This window comes from Elephas maximus, chromosome 8, assembly GCF_024166365.1.
Source record: "Elephas maximus indicus isolate mEleMax1 chromosome 8, mEleMax1 primary haplotype, whole genome shotgun sequence".
Classification (NCBI taxonomy): Eukaryota; Metazoa; Chordata; class Mammalia; order Proboscidea; family Elephantidae; genus Elephas; species Elephas maximus.
In genome coordinates this window covers 98,980,735-99,001,070 of record NC_064826.1, presented here as the reverse complement: position 1 = coordinate 99,001,070, position 20,336 = coordinate 98,980,735, and the positions used below count along the sequence as shown (strand labels likewise).

The 20,336-nt window shown below is 39.0% G+C and overlaps 1 protein-coding gene across 6 annotated transcripts in view; it reads left to right on the top strand.

Annotated features, from left to right (window-relative positions):
• The window catches only part of ELMO1 (engulfment and cell motility 1), a 635,207-nt gene that overhangs the window by 222,529 nt on the left and 392,342 nt on the right, over positions 1-20,336 (top strand). For all 6 annotated transcript variants that reach the window (XM_049894506.1, XM_049894502.1, XM_049894503.1 and 3 more), the window contains 2 exons: positions 2,002-2,037; positions 13,232-13,331. In XM_049894506.1, the coding sequence (XP_049750463.1) occupies positions 2,002-2,037; positions 13,232-13,331 (136 nt within the window). The remainder of the gene's footprint in view (positions 1-2,001; positions 2,038-13,231; positions 13,332-20,336) is intronic.

Genomic DNA, 20,336 nt, shown 5'->3' with positions numbered 1-20,336 from the left:
TCATCTGGAGACCCCATTCAAGCTTCCCAAAACCCAAAATCAAACCTACTGCTGTCAAGTCGATTCCGACTCATAGCGTAGTAGTTAAGTGCTATGGCTGCTAACCAAGAGGTTGGCCGTTCAAATCCCCCAGGCGCTCCTTGGAAACTCTATGGGGCAGTTCTACGCTGTCCTATAGGGTTGCTGTGAGTCAAGCTTCCCCAGTAGGCCTAGTTTAGTCCTTTAATGCAAAGATTGTAACTCGAGACTGTACCAGGAACCCAGTTGCCATGTTTCTTGTCTCCCTCAGTCTGGAACAGTTCCTCAGTGGTTCCATGTCGTTCATGCCTTGGGCATTTTTGAAGATTATAGGTCAACCATTATGTACAATATCTTCCCGTTTGGGGTTTCATTTTCAGGAAAAGGTAAAATAATGATGCTTATGCAGATATAAAATGAACCCACGTTAAAAATAATTTTATCTTACTCACGATGTGAGGGAACCAGGTAGATGTCACAGTGGGTTCAAAGGAAGAGTCAAAAGCATGTATTTATATAAAGGACTGTTGAGATGAATTGTAAGCAAGCAAGCTAGCTAATAAATATTTTTAAAAGAAGGGCAGATAAAGGAGGGGGAGGGAAAGAGGAAGAAGCAGCAGTTCTTTATACACATTTTTAACCTCACGGTTTTAGCAGAGACTATATGTATCAGGTCTTCTCGGGATCAGTTAGGTTTCTCAAGTGGTTGCATTTCATGTGTTTGAGAATGTAGAACTTCTTCTAAAGAACCAAACCTTCTATCATCCATTCATTGAGTACCTACTGTCTATATGCTTGACATTGCACTCCTAGTGGCTCACAGCCCAGGTCTTCAAGGAGCTGGAAGTCCTAAATCCTGGAGTGATGTTTCCTTAGGACCTGCAGTGTGCAAACATGGGTGCCACCCTGTCTGGCAGAAGAAAGGAAGACAGAGATCAGGGAAGCTTCCCAGAAGACCCTAGGATGAGTTCAGGTTTATGTAGGACTTAGCCAGTTGGAGAAAGAGGGGAAGAGTATTCAATTCAGAGGGAAAAACATGCCTTAAGCCAGAGAGATTTGGCACATTTGAGGGATGGGAAGTAGTCTGACCAGAAACACTGGTTTCTTTAACATCCTGAAGCCAGCTTTTTAAGAAGGTTAATTGTTACTTCTTGCCAATAGATGTCTACTGCACATTTTTCTTGCAGGCTACCACCCTGCAGTTCCAACCTTTTGCCCAATACTATTGCAATGTGCCATGTAGAGGAAACTCTCTTTTCTCTTAAGAAAAGAGAAAGTAGAATTAGTGGGCATTTTACCGAAGAAATATAATCAGATATTTCTTCATACTTAAGAACAATTGGTCTAGTACTTTTTGGCTTAGTATTGTAAATTGAAAATATACTCATTTTTATCTCTAGGGATTTATTTCCCCCATTGAACATACAACAACTCTGATCCAAAGGAGTTTTCTTTGTTGCCTTAAAAAACAAACAAAACCCCAAACCCGTTGCTGTCAAGTTGATTCCTGCTTATAGCAACCCTGTAGGACAGGGTAGAACTGCCCCTTAGGGTTTCCAAGAAGTGGCTGGTGGATTTGAACTACCAATCTTTTGGTTAGCCGCCGAGCTCTTGACCACTGTGCTGGCTTCTACTCATAAGTAAATGCAGTAGGTTGGTGACCGTGGCTTAATTTGTTTAATGATTGTTTCTTATCATTAAAGAATACTGAATTATTACGGTGAATCATTTTCGAAATGGATAAATTTTCCTTACTTCATGGCAGTTAAATATTTTTAAACACAGCAATGATCATGAAGGTGGTATAGGATCGGACAACATTTAGTTCTGTTATACCTAAGGTCGCCATGAGCCAGAGCTGATTCAACAGCAAGTAACAACAACAACATGTTTAATACTGAGTTTGTTTCCAAGATGTGTTCTTTGTGTAAAAATCATTGCTTTTAAACATAGTCCTCACGTGACTGTTTTTACTTTTTGCAGACGATACCAAAAATTGCAGAAGATCATGAAGCCTTGGTAAGAATATATGATCAATTGATATTGACAACTTAACACTTCCATTTTCTCTGCATAATTAAATCCTATCCTCTGACCGATTGTATATTTAGATGTAACTGTTCATCTAGATATTTTGAGTGACTGAATTTTTTTTTCTGCTGTTGAATGTTCTTATAAACAGGTTCTTTAAAAAATCTATTTCCCTTTTCCTTTTGCTTTACAGTGGAAAGGGTATTTATGTTTGTAACCACTAAAGTGATCACATCAGGCTTGCTACCCTTCTCTTGGAGCAAGGCTAGGCATAATTTTATATATTACTTTAAACAAAAACTTTCTTTTTTGTGGCATATGTGATGTTCAAAGTCAGAGTCTTTGATTTTCTTCAATGGCTCAGTGAGAAAAAGATCCACATTTAAAAACAAAAACTCACGATCGAAGTATTGAATGAAAATGATTTACCTTGAGTCTGAAAAAGTACCCAGTCACCTACTTATTAAGTGAATTGCATGATAATTGTATCTGGAGGTTTAGAAAATGTTGTTTTTCAAACCCTCAGTGAAAATCCTGGTCACCTTCAAGTGTGCTGTGGTATGATACTAGACTCAAATCACTCATCGTCCCCTATGCCCATCACCAAGAAAAAGTGTTAGCTGCAGGAGCACTTCTTTTTATAAAATTCTAACAAAGTAGAAAACAAGAATGACTTTTTAGTAAAGCTTCTATATATATAAATATATTTATTTAATATTTTAGAAACAGCTCAAGGTATTGGAAGTTGAAGCCATCTTTTATGAGAATTGACTCTGTCCTGGGCACTGTCTCAAGGTTTATAGTCATTACCTCTATCCCACATTCATATTCACCCTACAACATCATGGCCTTGATGCTGGAATTCAAACCTTTCTTTCTGTCAACCTCACACAGCTTGCTAATGTAGAGGACTTCGGGGTTTTGAATCCAAAATGGTTTCTTAAGAATTATTGATTTACTGTTTCTGCCAATAGTTTTTGTGTTTTGGTATCTAGGGATGCTGGTTTGTTTGACTGCTGACCATGGTTTCCATTTTTAAATCACAGACCAAAGTCAGTGGTCGGGGCCCTGGTTCTGGAAATATCAGAGTAGCTTTATCAGACTAACTCTTGCACAGATAGCAATTATAAAATCTGTACAAAGTATTAAAAAAAAAATCTGAAAACCACCATTTTAGGGCATTGGATCGCAACCTAAAGTAGGCAGAAATTAGAGGGTAGTCTATCTTTGAGAGAACAGGTGGGCATCAGATGAGATATATTACAGGTTTTTGCCTGAAGTCAGTCCCTCATTCAGGTAGCAACAGGGGTGGGAGGTGTAGGGGGTGCGGAGTGGGCAAAAAGCCTGTCTTTGTAACTTACTATTTCAAAGATAGAATTTGGGACAGGCTAAAAAGGCCTGGTGATCTGCTTCCATGAAGATTACAGCCTAGGAAACCCTGTGGGACAGTTCTGCTCTGTCACATGGGGTCACTACGCTTTGGAATCGACTAAATGGCACCTAAAAATAACAACAACAAGCAGCTAGATATTTAGGCAGGAATCTATAAAAAAAGGGAGACTTAGAGGGCATGAGCCCCCACTTCCGTGTATAAACTCTGCCCAGATCTATGGCTAACCAGTGAACTATGAATGCATATTGCTGTTGGTTGCCATGAAGTTGATTCTGACTCATGGCAACCCATCTGTGTAGAGTAGAACTGTGCTCTATAGGGTTTTCAAGGTTGTGACCTTTCAGAAGCAATCACCTGGCCTTACTCCCAAGGCACCTCTGAGTGAGTTTGAACCACCAACCTTCAGGTTAGTAGTTCAGCACTTAACCATTTGCACTACCCAGGAACCTTTATAAATGCGCAGGTGTGTTTTTACTAGGAGCCCTAGTGAAAGCAGCAACTGAAAACTGAAAGAATTGAGCAGATTTCTGTTACCACTCACTGCAGCGTTTGGAGTTTGATTCAAACCAAGTTAACTTCCTGCTAAAAAAAAATCAACACTCTTCAGAGGGCAAAACTGAATCCAAAGTCTTAACAATGTATCATTACAATATCCAGAGTACAATAAAAATTAGTAGGTACATGAAGAAACAGGAAAGCATGACTCATTGTTGAGAAAAAAAAGCAGGCAGCAGAAATCGACTGTAATGTGACCCAGATATTGGAATTAGAAGATGAAGACTTTACAGTGGCTTTTATAAATATGTTAAAATACTAAAGAAAAATAACAGCATAATGAATGTACAGATGAGGAAATCTCAGCAGAGAAATGGAAACTACAAAAAAGAACCAATGAAAATGAGAAATCTGAAATGTTCAATATTTAAAATGAAAAATTTATTGTATGGGGTTGAAGATGGCAGATGAAGAGACAGTAAACTTGAAGATATATCCGTAAAGATTACTTAATCTGAAGAATAGATAAAAGACCAAAGAAAAAACAAATGGTGAGAAATTGACCTATAAGATATAAACAGTGACCTAAAATATATTTAATTGGGGTCCCAGGAGGAAAGGAAAGAGAGAATGAGGCAGAAAAATATTTGAGAAAATAAAATGGCAGAAAATTTCCCAAATTTGGGGAAAACCATAAACTTACAGATCCAAGAAGCTCAGTGAGCCCCAAGCAGGGTAAATACAAAGAAAACCATACTTAGTACATCAGAGTCATGCTTCTGAAATCCATAGATAAAAAAGATACTTTGAAGACGGCCAGAGAAAATAACTTATTACATTCAGGGGAACGACAAGAATGAGAGCTGACTTCTCATTAGAAACAGTGGTGGCCAGTAGGCAACATACTAAAGATATGAAAGAAAGAAAAAAAACAAAATAAATCAAACCTGTCAACCCAAAATTCTGTCTAGTAAAGCTATTATTTGAAAATTAAGGTGAGATAAAAACAATTTTATATAAAGGGAACATAATACAGGTCATTGTCAATAGACATACACTACAAGCAATAGAAAGGATGTTTTTCAGACTGAAGGGGCATGACACTAGGTGGAAATTAAGATCTATAGGAAGGAATGAAATTGTAAATACGTGGGTAAGCATGAAAGACAAAATATAGTTTTTCTTTTTTTTTAAATTCTTTAAAAGACATATAACTAAAGCTAAAATGATCACACTGTATTGTGGGGTTTATAAAATATATAAATTATGTTCTTTGACTACAAAGAAATTAGATTAGAAATTAATAATAATAAAATATACAAAAAGCTCCATACGTTTGGAAATTAAAAATCACACTTCTAAATTACCCAGGAGTCAAGAAATAAACACCAATTAAAATGATAAAATATTTAAAGTGAATGATGAAAATACAGCCTACCAAAATTTATAGATGCAGCTAAAACAGTGTTTAGGAGGATATTTAATAGCTTTAAATGCTTATATTGGAAGGGAAGAAGAGCTAAAAACAAAAACAAAATAAAACAACAACAAAAAACCCCAATGATCTAAGTTTTTACCTTAAAAAAACTAGAAAAAGAAGAGATTAATAAAGAAAGCAATCGATGAAATATAAAAGAGATAAACAACAAAGAAAATTAAAGCCAAAAGTTGATATGTGAAAAGATTTAGTAAGAAAAAAAGAGAAAGAAAAATATCAGTACCATGAATAAAAGATAAGCTATCACTACAGACCCTATGACATTAAAAAAAAAAAAAAAAGGAACATTGTGAACAGTTTTATGCCAATAAATTTTAAACTTTGGATGAAAGAGAAAATTCATTGAATGTTCTGCCGTTACCAGTTGCCTCTGAGTTGATTCCACCTCCTGTCCACCCCATGGGGTCAGAGCAAACTTGTGCTCCGTAGAGTTTCTAATTGCTGATTTTTAGAAATAGATCACCAAGTCTTTCTTCTGATGCACGTCTGAGTGGACTGGAACCACCTACCTTTTGGTTAACAGCTGAGTGTGCTAACCGTTTATACCACCCAGGAATTCCTACCAAATATTACAGCTTTGGAAATGGCCCACTTTGGCCTCCAAGAGAGAGCTTGCTCTTCTGTCATGAGGAATTCAGTTAGTTGACAGCTTTCAGCTCTGGTGCCTTCAGGATCCATGGTAGATTTCAAGCCAAGGGTATACCCAGTGACTGGGCATGATGGGGGTATTAGGGTCTGGCCATTTCTATCCGCTGAGGGGCTCTAATGGGCAGTGTTTGTGCTGGGCCTTCCTGTTGGTTTGGCTGAGACGTTGTCAGATCTGCACCTTCTCCCTCTCCCCTTTGCTTTTCACAAGCATCAGATCTGCCTCACAGTCTGAAGGCTTTCCATACCTAATCCTGCTTTCTGCCACTTTATCTGCCCCATTCCCTAATAAATCTTTTATATTCCTAACTCCATTTTAGCATTTTCTTTTCAGAGCACTAAAAGTGACATGTCAAAATTAACTCATAATGAAATAGACAATCTGAATAGCCCATACCTATTACGAATTCATTATCAAATAGTTCCCAGCTCATTTTATGATGCCATTATCCTTCTGATACCAAAACCTGACAAAGATAATAGAGAAAATACACATTATAAACCATTGTCCCTAATGAACAGCGACCCAGAATCCTCAATAGAATCCAGCCATGTAGAAAACAGGATGATACATTGTAACCAATAAAGGTTTAGCCCAGAAATGGTTTAATGTTTGAAAATCAATGTGATTCAGCATTTAACAAAATGAAGGGGAAAATCATCTTAATATGCAGAGAAAGCATTTTATAAAATCCAGCATCATTCGTAATAAAAATTCTCAGTAAGGAAGAAATAGAAGGAAACTTCTTCAACCCGATAAAGGCCAGCTCTAAAACACCCATCATACCTAATAACGAATGAATGACTGAATTCTTTCTCCCTAACATTGGGAAAAAAGCAGCAGATATGTTTGCTCGCACCACTTCTGTCCAACACTGTACTGGCTTCTTAGCCGTTTCGGTAAGTCAGGAGAGAAAGAAAAGGCTGATAATCAGGAAGGAAATCATCAGACTTTCCTGATTTATCAAAGACATGATTGTCTATATAGAAAATTGGAATCTACAGAAAAAAACTGCTAGATTTAATAATTAAATTTAGCAAGGTCTCAGGGTGCAGTGTCAATATACAAAAACCTATGAATTTTTGTGCATTAACAGTAAACAACTGGAAAATGAAATTTAAAAATTTCCATGTACAATCTATCAAAAATCATAAAAATCTTAAGAATATATTTTGTTTGTACAATACCTGTTCATGTAGAACTACATTATGACTGAGAGAAATTAAAGAAGACCTTAATAAGTCGAGAGATATACCATTTCATGGAATGAAAGACTCAATATTGTTAAGATATCAATTCTTGCCAAATTAACTTATATATTTGATGCAATACAAATGAATTTTCTGTTTTTTACAAATTACCAGCAGATCATAAAATTTAAATGGAAAAACCTGGGACCTAGAATAACCAAAACAGTCTTGAAAAAGTAAAACATAGGTGGAAGATTTCACCAACTGACGTCAAGACTTATTTCAAAGTTAGTAAACAAGACAGAATGATGTTGATCTAAAGGGATAAACAGATCAGTGGAACTGAATAAAGAGTCCAGATATTGACCCCTACTTAAATCTTCAACAAAGGAGCCAAAGGAATGTGTGCTGACCAGGAGTCATGCTATGATTCTGAAGGCTAAGGGGTGTCTAATGGGTGATTTAGACATCTGAACATTTCAATATGCAGTAAAACCTGCAAAAGCTGGAACCTGTGTAAGGCAGAAACCTGTCCGAAAAGGAAAACTCAAGTATTTTCCACTAAGAGAGCGCAATAGAGAAGTGGCAACACTGCACCCTGTCAAAGGCGGAAAACTTGCGAGACCTGGAAAAGCAAGGCAGTCCAGGCGGGTTCCAGCTCTCATAGGTTTCACTGTGTATTAAGTTTTACCTCCAGAAAGAAAAATAAAATAAAATATAAAGCATGGAAGAACTCAAAGGGTAGGGCAGAAATATATCCATTAACTTTAGCAATTAAGGATGTATTCAGTATGACTTTAAAAGTGGCCTTTATTGAAATCTTTTTCCAGTTCTGTATTGGGCATTCCGCCCCAAGGAAACATTCGGAAGCATTCATCTTTTATAAAATCATCGGCATAAATTTAAATGCTTGTGTTGAGACGGGCTGGGTTTTGTTGGAATGAAGATGGTCTCCACCGAGTTGATGAGAAACATTTATTTGCATTGCTTCAGCACACATGGTGTGTCGGCTGTGACAGTGGCCTGCCACCAGCGTGGAAATTTGTAGGCTGCTTAGTTTGTGGCAGTCAGTACTGAAAACTCTTCAGCTTAGCACTGTATAAAAAACAAATAAACCCAACAAATAAAAATGCTCCTGGATGTGCCATGTGGTTGCTTTATGCTTGGGATTCTTTTAGCCTCAATCCTCTGCACCCAGCATTGATTTCAGAGATAGAACCTTGCCTTTTTCCTTTAAAAAAAAAAAAAAATTTTTTTTTTTTTTTTAATTGCAGCCTGAATCACTCCTCTAGGAGTGGAAATAAACACCTATGTCAGTAACAGCTTTTATGGCCCCTCAAGATGATTGGGTTTCTTGATTTGGAACGTGGTAACGTTTTAGCATGGTCTTGCTTTCCCTGCAACTGAAGGGTTGAGGTTGAATTTTGAAAAAAGTTCTCTCTCATGAAAATTTGCCTGGCACCCAGCAGCCAGTCATCAGGAATTATATCTATATTATGTATGTGTACGTGTGTATGGAGTCTGTGTGGGTGGTCCAAATGGTTAACACGTTTGGCTGCTAAGTGAAACGGTGACATTCAAGTCCACGCAGAGGCACCTTGGAAGAAAAGCCTGGCAATCTACTTCTGAAAAATGAGCCATTGAAAACCCTATGGAGCACAGTTCTACTCTGACACACATGAGGTTGCCATGAGTTCTGACTCAACAACAACTGGTATTATGTATATATACGTATGTGTGTGTGTGTGTGTGTGTGTGTGTATATATATATATATATACTTACGCACACGTTGTACAAAAACACACACACACGTAATATATAATGTCATTAGATGAACCAGGAGAGTAATCCTTCCTCTGAAGAAGCTTTTCTCACACTTATTGATCATTTGTGCTAATGGATTATTGAAAAGCACAGAAAGCCCTATCTGCAGTCTCAGAAATGGTGTTCCACCTCCTTAGCAACCGTGGAGATTGAAATCCTGGCTCCAGCCCAGCTTGGAGCTTTGGAAACCAAATGATACTCTCTCTCCTTCTCCCCATCTTTCCTCTATGGTCCTTACGGCCTGTCTGAGGAGTCCCTGTGGAGAATTCTGGAGCATTTTAGGGAAGATTGACATCCCCAGGTGTTATACTAAACCCATTTGGGTTGTGGTTCCATTGAATGGGTAGCTAGGGGGCAGAGTCATTTTGTTTTCAGATTATTAGAGAGCATAAATATAATTTATTTTTTTGCTTCAAAATCAGCTAGTGAAGACTATGTCACCTGTATTCTCAGTCTCAGACAGCTAAGAGGGAATGTACAGAAGAGTTCGAGTCCAATGGCGTGTGTATTCCTTTGCCACTGCCTGTTCAGTGCTTATTGTTATTGATGTTATTGAGATGGTTATTTACACATATGGAAACCATGGATATTGTCCTCCAGTGTCGTGTATGTGTGGATCTTTGAGGTCCTAGCATGCTAAGTATAATCAAAGGGCAACTATTAGTTATTGTACAGTTGTTGTTTTTCCTTTTTTTAGCAAAAAAAAAAAAAATAGCTAATATAGTTTACTACTAACAGTATTACACATTATTATGTAATAATGATTTCACAATAATACTAATCGCCAACCAGACTATTAATAAATCTGACTAATTGCTTTTATTACCTGGCTGTCTTATTTTCTTGAGGTGATTTCCTTTTGTTGTGATTTGATGTTTAGATTTCCTTGTGACTCATTATCTGGAGAAAGACTTATTCTGGAATTTTTACTTAACCTTTCTGGCTATTCTTTTCAACCCATTTTTCACCTTTTTACTTTTGATTTGTTTTGTCTTCTTCAAATCGGAGTGAGTTTTCTGGTTTGGCATTTCTTTCTGAGGCGCAAGTCTCTGATGCCACCTAGGGGCACCTGTAAGATAGGGGCTGGTGGTGCCTTTCTGATGGTCACAGGGATTCCATGCTTTTCTATCTGGTGCTGAAGGGTTTGGCTGCTCTTGCTTTTTTTCCCCTGACTCCAAGGACAGAGAATCCTTGATACAGTGAAGGCAAAAGCATTTGAAAATCCCAGGCCCCGTTTGCCTTTTAAAAATATCATTTTTGCTTGAAATAAGTCAGACACAAAAGGGCAAGTATTATATGATCCCACTTATATGAAATATTTGGAGTAGACAGATCCATAGAGACCAAAGTTTCTTTGTGGGGGAGGGGAGAGTGGGGAGTTGTTTACGGGTACTGCGTTTCTGATTGGGGTGATGAAAAACTTTTGGAAATGGTTAGTGATAATAGATGCACAACATGGTGAATGTAATTAACGTCCCTGAATTGTACACTTAAAATGGTTAAATGGCAAAATTCTTGTATGTATTTTACCACAATAAAATTAATATGAAAAAATCACTTTCACGTAGCGATACCAGCGAACACTCACATGGTGTTGACTCTGCACCACACACTGTTCTAAGGGCTGTAGGTAGGTTAGTGTCTTAGTCATCTAGTGCTGCTATGACAGAAATACCACAAATGAATGGCTTTAACAAAGAGAAATTTATTTTCTCACAGCCTAGTAGGCTAGAAGTCCAAATTCAGGGTGTCAGCTCCAAGGGAAGTCTTTCTCTCTCTGTGGGCTCTGGAGGAAGGTCGTTCTCATCAATATGTCCCCAGACTGGGAGCTTTTCTGCACAGGGACCCCACGGCCAAAGGACATGCTCTGCTCCTAGCACTGCTTTCTTGGTAGTATGAGGTCCCCAACCTTCTGCTCACTTCCCTTTCCTTTTATCTCTTGAAAGATAAAAGGTGGTGTAGGCCATACCTCAGGGAAACTCCCTTTACACTGCATCAGGGATGTGACTGGGTAAGGGTGTTACAATCCCACCCGAATTCTCTTTAACATAAAATTATAATCACAAAATGAAGGAAAACCACAGAATACTGGGAATCATGGCCTAACCAAGTTGATACACACATTTTTGGGGGGACATAATTCAATCCATGATAGCTTTTTTCATTCCTCAATAATCCTCTGAGTTAGGTACCACCACCAGGGCCATCGTCATTGCCATCCTGTTTTTAATAAATGAGGAAACTGACTGTCTTAGTTATGTGGTGCTGCTGTAACACAAATGCCACAAATGGGTGGCTTTGAAGAACAGAAATTTACTTTGTTACAGTTCGGGAGGCTAGAAGTCCAAATTCAGGACACTGGCTCTAGGGTAACGGCTCTCTCACTATTGGCTCTGGGACCTTGTCTTAGCTTCTGTAGGCCTGACTTTCCTTGGCTTCTTGGCGATCTCCATGTGGCATCTGTCTTCTCCCCATTTATGCTTGGTTTTCTCTGTGTCTCTGCTGTTCCTTATAACTCAGAAGTGATTAGGTTTAGGACACACCCTACTGGGATATGGCCTCATTAACATAACAAAAATCCTATTCCTAAATGGAATCATATCCACAGATATAGGGGTTAGGATTCCAACACATTTTTGTGGGGCACAATACAATCCATAACAATGAGGCATAGGTCTTAAGTAAGCTTCTCAGTTAGAGCTGGAGTAAGAACCTGGGCTGCCTGACTCCAAAAACTTCCTGCTTAACCATGTCCCCTGTATTGCACCCAGGGGCAGATAACCCAATAAGCAAGGTAAGCATGGGCTTACTTGTGCTTACTTACTAATCTGTAGTGCACAATTTCACAGGTTTTTTTTTTTACCACATAATGTGAAATTGTGCACTATAGATCAGTAAGTAAGCTTAAGTGAGCCCATGCTTACCTTACTGACTGCGTAATCCATCCCTGTCAGGGACTGTAAGTTTGAAAAGAGTTTTGATTCTGTAGGAAGGTGTTGTGGGGTTGGGATAGAGACAGATGCCAGCCATAGCTAGAAGCACAATCTTTGATGTGGTGAAACACATGAAACTGTTCTCTACAGATGATCTGGTAAGCAAGGTAAGCACCGTGTTTACCTTGCCTATTGGATAATCCACCCCGATTATAGTGATAATGTATGATACAGATGACAGAAGGACAGTCCTTTGACCTGAACTCCTGATCTGTATGGATTTCTAAATTATACGTTATAGCCCCTGCAGCCTTTAGTGGTTGGAGCCCTGGTGGCACAGTGCTTAAGAGCTCAGCTAACCAAAAGGTCAATAGTTCAAATTCACCAGCTACTCCTTGGAAACCCTATGGGGCAGTTCTACTCTATCCTATAGGGTTGCTGAGTTGGAATTGACTCGACGGCAAGGGATTTATTTTTGGTCCAGCCTTCAGAATCACAGCCAGACATATGGTCAGCAAACAGACATTACCTCCGTAAATATTTCATGAAGTCTAATAGCCAAAGATAAAATGCTGACCAATGATATGGAAACAAATATGTTTACCTACATAGATCTGTGTTTGTGTGTGTGTGTATGTGTGCACATGCATACACAAAGGTATACGTAGAACACCTGAATCCTTTCCAAAGGGCTAATATTCTCAATCGAGTTATTTTCAGTCTTTCCTCTTGGATGTCTGTGGATAGTAAACGAAGCACATTGCCTTCTCTTAGTTGCCGTGACAGCCATTTGCTGAAAAGCTTTTGTTTAAGCCATCAATTATTAAGAGCTTATATGATATATACTTCATTAAGTGCTATACCAGCAACCTTGTGGTTAGACAGGGATTAATATTCCCTTTTTCAGCTGAGAAAACAGAGGCTCAGAGAGATGAAGTGAATTGCCCAATACGACCCAGCTTCCAGAGTAAGAGTCAATTTGAACCCTGAGCTGTCCAACCTGAAGCCCTGGCTCAGCTCAGTGGTGCCATCCTGCCTCCTTCCCACTGACTGATGGATCTTGTCTGTCGCCCAGTTGCTGACTCCCAGTGATCTTTTCAAAGTCTGCTGATACTCATTTTTCTAGAGCTTTCTCACTGCTGTGTCTTTCTTTGTTCTCCTCGGTTGGGCCCATAACTATTGTATGTCCTTATTTCTTCCAGCTTTGGAGACATGCTGTCCTTCACGCTGACTGCATTTGTGGAACTGATGGATCATGGCATAGTGTCCTGGGATACATTTTCAGTGGCATTCATTAAGAAGGTAATCCAGAATATTCTTCCCTTCTTTCAGAGATACTTTTCTCTGCTTTGAGGAGATTTTGTAACTGTTTCCTATAATTCTTTATGTTAAAAGGTAGACGTGTTTTTTATAGTATTATGTTCATGGGGGTCAGGGCACCCAAATTCTATGTGAAAATGACATTTTTTCCCTGCAGCATTTCTAATGGACTTGTACATGAGAACCCATAGTCAAGGGGGAATCAAGGTGCCATGCTGTTAATCACAGAATAAGCTTCTGCTGATTCCCTGTGCAGGAGTCTGTTGGTCTCAAGACTTAAGCAGAGTTTCTGCTGTCCTTCCTGAACCTTGTACCTCCAACCTGTGTTCAGGGAAAGGGAAAGAGGCAAAGGATATTGAATTTCTGTATGACTAGGTTTGAAGCAGGATTATATGAGAAGGAAGGGTACCTGGGCCCATGACTCTAAGGCAGAACAAGCTTGCTTACTTGTAATCCTGGCACAATAAATGTCTTGGACATAACCAGTGAGGTTTCTTCCTCTTTCTTTGTAAGGAAGTTAACAAAAGGATGAGAAAAGGCGAGCCTGGCTCAAGGAGAGAGGGCGGAAGGGCACCATCCACATCCCCTACAATTGAGTCATAATTAAGACATGTCTGCAAATTTATAATTCTGTTTTCATTTTTCTGACAAAAAATAAATAGCTGTATATTAAATTTAGTACTGAAATCATAGGTTAATATTATTTATTAGTTTATTAACTTATTTTTCCTCTCCCTATATTTATGAAAGGAGCCCTGGTGGCTCAGTGGTTAAACACTCAGCTGCTAACTGACACGTTGGCAGTTTGAACCTACCACGTGCTCTGCGAGAGAAAGATGTGGCAGTCTGCTGTCGTAAGGATTACAGCCTTGGAAACCCTATGGGGGCAGTTTTGCCCTGTCCTACAGGATCGTTAGGAGTCTAAATTGGCTTGATGGCAATGGTTTTGGGTTTGGGGTTGTATTTATGAAGCCATTTATAAATGTAACAGCCTTTTTCACCCTATCATTTTGTTAGGAATGAAGAAATGTTTGGAATTCATAAAGTTATTTTGTAAGTATAGATTCCTCGGTACAGCTATCAAAAGTATAGAATTTTAATAATTCTGGGCAAAAGCTGGAAAATCAAAGCAAAATCCAGTAAAAGCCACCTGGCTTTTTAAACTTTTTATTTTGGAATACTGGTAGACATAAAAGAAAAGATGCAAAAAAATAATAGAGCGTTTCTCTATACAGGCAGTCCTGGGTTATGAATAAGATCTGTTCCTTAACTGTGTCTTTAAGTCTTTAAGTTGAATTTGTAGGTAAGTCAGAAGGTGTGTACAGGTCATGTCTAGCCTTACTTTAGTGCAAGAAAAGGCTCGAAGCCTTTCTGATTTAAAAGCTGCATGTGCAGCAAGGGAAGGTGATGATGATGAAGAATTTGTTGTGGGTAGGGGTTGGTTTCAAAGGGAGGGCAAATTTATACAACACTAAAAGGCAAGTACAAGTTGCCTGAGCTATCCCTACATCAGACGTCCATAACCCGGGGACTGGCTGTAGTCTTCATCGGCTTCCCCTAATGTTGACATTTTTCATAACCATAGTACAACGATCAAAACTAAAAAACTGACATTGGCACAACACTGTGACCTTTATTAGATTTGCAGGTTTTTCTACTAATGTCCTTTCTCTGGCTAAGGAGCCTGTATAGGATCCCACATTGCATTTAGTTGTCAAGCCTCCTCCAATCTATGACGTTTCCTCAGCCTTTCCTTGTCTTTCGTGATCTTGACACATTTGAGGACTGCTGGGCAGTTATTTTATAGAATGCCCCTCAATTTGCTTTGCCTGATGTTTTCCCATGGTTAGACTGAGGTCATGCATTTTGGGCAAGAATAGCATAGAAGTGATGTTGCCTCCTTTCAGTGCACCGTATCGGCCGCGTGATGCTGGGATATCTTATGAAAGGTGGTGTTAACCTTGATCACTTGGTTGAGGTGGTGTCTTCTGAGTATCCATTGTGAAGTTACTCCATTTCTCTTTGTGGTTAATCAGTATCTTGGGGGATATATCACATTGAATTGAATGGCATTGAAGAGCCCCTTATCTCTGAATGAGGGCATTGGGGACGGAAGCCCCATAGATTAAATGGCCTGCTGGACGTGGCATATTTAGTTAAGGTTGGAGCCAAACAGGAACATCTTTGAACCCTCTTTCCTTATGTGAGTCCACAAAGCCAAAGGAGAAGAGTAAAGTGAACCACCAAGAAAGCACACAAATAGGGAAGAGGCCTCTTTTTGCCTATATTTTTGTCAGTGGTATGACTTGTTAAGAAACAAAATGATTACAGCTGAGAAGTGGGGGATATTAAGGTGCTGTGCGGTACTTTCCTTTGGTGGTGGCAGAGAATGTAAGCAATAGTTTAAGAGAGCAGAAAATGAATGCTGTATTGTCTATCTAAGGCAAGTTCTGAAGAGGCAAGTCCAAATCTGAAGGTACTGGGCTTTTAAGGATTGTCCTTATACTTACAGTAATGTTAACTCTTTCTGAATTTATGGCAGGCCTTTCCCACATTCAAACTGCCTTGCTTGTCTGTTATCAGAACCTTTTTATCTGTAAAAAAAACAACAATATGGTTGTAGTTGTTGTGTGCCGTTGAGTCGATTCCAACTCATAACGACCCTAAATGACAGAGTAGAACTGCCCCATGTGGGTTTCTAGATTGAAATATTTGCAGGTCTTTTCTTCCCGAGAAGGGCTTCTGGGCTTGAACCACTCACCTTTTGGTTAGCAGCCAAGTATTTTAACCATTACACCACCAAGACTCCACAACAATATCGTACCTTACTATCAATTCCTTGAAATTATGTTGTGTCTTCACCCACATTATCTCTCTTGATCCCCACAGCAATCCTGTCTCGAACAGAGCAGATAGCCTTGTTATTCCTATCCTGGAGGCGAGGATGCAGTGGCTTGCAGAGGTTACATTGGGGAAACCCTGGTGGCGTAGTGGTTAAGTGCTACAGCTGCTAACCAAAGGGTCGACAGTTTGAATCCGCCAGGCGCTCCTTGGAAACTCTAGGGGGCAGTTCTACTCTGTCCTATAGGGTCGCTATGAGTCGGAATCTACTCAATGGCACTGGGGTTCTGGGTAGCAAGTTGGGGGTGGGTGGTGATAATCGGTCACTTGCTTAGGGCGTTTTCCCCTCATCACCATGCACCTGTGCTCTGGAGTAGTGGGAAGAATGTTCACAGGAGCCTTGTTTCACCAGCACTTTATTTTGTGCAGGCCGCCCTGACCTCACTAGCAGAGCTGAGTGACCTCTTCTGTGTCTCCCTGGGGTCATGTACATGTCCCTGTTGCACGCTTGCCACATTCCCATGATGTTTTTTTCTCATTCGTTAGCCTCTCCCACTAGATCATGACCCCTAGGCAGGCAGAAACACAGCTTTCTTCATGAGTTTATCCTCAGGGCCTGGCATAGAAACCCACTGCCGGCAAGTCAATTCCGACTCATAGTGACCCTACAGGACAGAGTAGAACTGCCCCACAGAGTTTCCAAGGAACACCTCGTGGATTCGAAATGCCGACCTTTTGGTTAGCAGCCACGGCTTTTAACCAGGGTTTCCGCCTGGCATAGAGTAAGGCCTGACTTAATCTATTTCTGCAAAATGAATGAAAAAAGTTTGCTTGAGAAGCATTTTTTACAAACCATAGAAGCTGAAGCAGAGAAGAAATAAATGGTACTGTATTTAAAAATATTTCAAGTCAAATATCAGTGATGAGCTAGACACAGAAAGACAAATGTTGTAGATCCCACTTACACAAAATATCCAGAATAGGCGAATATGTAGAGACAAAGAGTGGATTAGAGGTTTCTGGGCTAAGGGGAGGGAAGAAGGAGAGTTATTACTTAATGGGTACAGAGTTTCTGTCTGGGTGATGAAAAAGTTTTGGAAATCGATGGTGGTGATGGTCATAAAATACAACAGTGAATATAATTAATGCCACTGAGGAGTCCATTGAACAGTGGTTAAAATGGCAAATTTTATGTTATATGTATTTTAATACAATGAAAAAAAAAAGATTACCAAGAATTTCAGTTCCAGATGGAAAGGAATTACAAAGATGTCTTTCTTTAAATGATGTGAGCAGCAGAGAGAATGACTAGCTTAGTTTTCTAAATATTTAAGAAAATGATTTTCATTCACTGAAGTTAAAATTGTTGTAAATCTAAGGGAGCAAAGACTAACCAGTCTTGGCAGTTTAAATTAAAAAAAAAAAAAACTTTTTTTTTTTTTGAGAAAGGCAATACGTTTAATATATCCCATTTCCTCATTCTCAGTCACTGTATTTGCTTTGCATTGGTACTAAGAGATCCCATATATGACTTAATTTAAAAAAAAATGACATCAGAAAATTACTTTATAGTTGATATTTTTTTTCTGAGGTTAACTTTTGTTATTCGTTAGCTGGACCAAATTCAGCGCTTTGACAACCCAGGAATTGTATGCAGGCAACTGTCTTTAAATGGTGCTTTATCTTGACAAAAATCAGCTAGGAAATGCTCTGACAAAAGATGCCTATCTCTGTGGTCTGGACTTGGCTCCCTATTAATGCCAAATTCATGCCACTTTGGAGAAATATTTTTTTCCCTGCCAGCCCCTGTCTCCTTCTCTACCACTTCATCTGTTTTGTTATGTGAGAACCTAGATTCTGTTTACAAATTTTGGATGCAATAAATAATAACATTATTCCATAAATACTCCAGAACATGGAATACTTTGCTGCCAACATATAAAGTTGTGTTTTAAAAGACTTGGCTACTTAGGGAGAGGGTAGGAAGGCATGGAGAAGAAGGAAAGGGGGGGAAAAAGTACTTTTTGTGTTAAAAGTTGGCTTTCCCTTAGCCAAGTATAACATCAGTGCCTTGTCTTGGAAGAAAAGTTACATACAAACGCTCTTGAAACGTTAGCTCTGCAGGAGAACCTGGCTCACTCTGCAAATGCTTTCAGTGCCTAGACAAACATTCAGCCGTTTTGGTTTAGAGACGCGGTGATTTTGCCTCTTGAAATCTGGAGAGATTTATGAGCCTCTACTTTGAGTCGGAATCAACCCGACAGCACACAACAACATCCCAGATCATTTAAAATATGGGACTGGAGCGACATGCTTTCTCCAGGGTTCTTTTCAGTTTTGATAACATAGGAGAATTTGAAGGTCTCATTCTAAGTGGTTTTAAGAAAAAATTATATGATTTTAATAGCTTGTGTCATTGATTCCTGAACTGTGATGCACCTTAGTGTCTTAAAAGTCACCCAAATACTTCTCTTTTATTTTGGTAACATTTTTAAATGAATGAACAGCATGTGGAAGTAGTACCCATAATGTTTGCCAGCTCTTCTCTGCCCTTTTTCCTTATGATACAGGCCTACATTCAAGAGCTCTACTGTGGCTGGCTTAGACTGTATCAAGTGTGTCAGCCGAAAGTATAATCAGGGAGCTGGGGTAAATTTAAAGGCAAAGGAAATTATTATTAATTTTCGAGGGACAATTAAAATTTGACCAGATAGCCTGGTACACTAAGATCTGTAGTCCTCAAACCATACATAAAGAATAACGGTGTGTATGTTCAACAGTGGGACTCTCTCTGGTTCTTTTGAGAAAGACAGTAAGTTAGCTTGAATCAGCCCTGATGCTTTGATTACTAATTAAGTAAAACTATTGGGTCATTTAAATGTCCAGTTAAAACCACTGACAAATAAAAGTAAAGAAAGAAATTAGTTTCAAAAAGTGATTCAAGATCTACTCCAGAAGTGTACTTGGGACCCTAATGAGGTGAGTGCCAGGCAGGTACTTGGCTAGGTGCATTACACACTTTAGAATTGCTGAAATGATTGGTTTTCTATGTCAAGGAAGAGGTGAGTTAATAGGAAAGATAAGTTTTAAAGAATACTTTGCTGAAAGTAAGGGATTAGTTTCATGGGAGAAAAAACCATTTCATAAATAGCATATGGAAATGGCAAATGGAAGTAGAATACATATGTGGGATATAATTATGTATGAGTTAAAAAAAGACCACAAACTACCATTTATGACCATTGAGCAGGCCCATTGGGGAAAGGTGATAGGTAATAGTTTGAAAAGAACTTTAAAACCGATTTTAAGAAGGTGTACTTCCTGTCAGAAAGCTCTGGGAGCTGTGATTGAATTTTTTTGCCAAAAGAAATATTGTTAAAGGGATGTCGATGGAAGTAGAGGGTAAATTTCCATTTGGGGAAAACTTGAACATAGAGGATGCTGAGGAAGATGCTGTTTTTGTTAGCCAAGAATGAGTTGGACTAGTGTGCCAGAGTTGTCTATATTCACACCCCGTTGGGGATGTGCCAAGGGGAGTTACCCTCAATGTGCCCATTGAGATAGAAACTAGGGAACCAGGGATATTAATGCTTCATGATTATGGCAAACTTGGAAAAGGGTGCCAATCGGGAAGAGGAGAGTAAGGAGGCAACGAGTTTAATTTTTCACCGTTTAATTTTAGGGTTTGTTGGAATATCAATATGGAAGTATCCTTTTGGATGCCAAGAATAAACACTTAATACACTTCATAGTAATTCTCTTTTTGCCCCAATGTCTCTGCAAAAGTATAAGCTTCTTGGAGTTAAAAATTGTGAGGACCTTTCTCAATTTTGTATTTGCAGATCTTAGTATAAGCCTGTTGTGTGACACACAATCAATGCTTATTACTAGAATGAATCAATTAATGGGTGAGTGAATGTTGAGTGAATGAAGAGGAAGGATGAAGGCTGGTAGGAAATGAGGTGGATAGGCTTCCAGATGGGAGACTCATGGAGTTTTCATCCAAATCTAATCAATGGAGACAAGAAGGGAACCTAGAAAGAGGAGAAAATTGTTGTTGTTAGTTGCCGTCTAGTTGATTCTGACTCATGGCGACTCCATGTGTACAAAGTAGAACTCCCCTCCATAGGGATTTCAGTGGCTCTG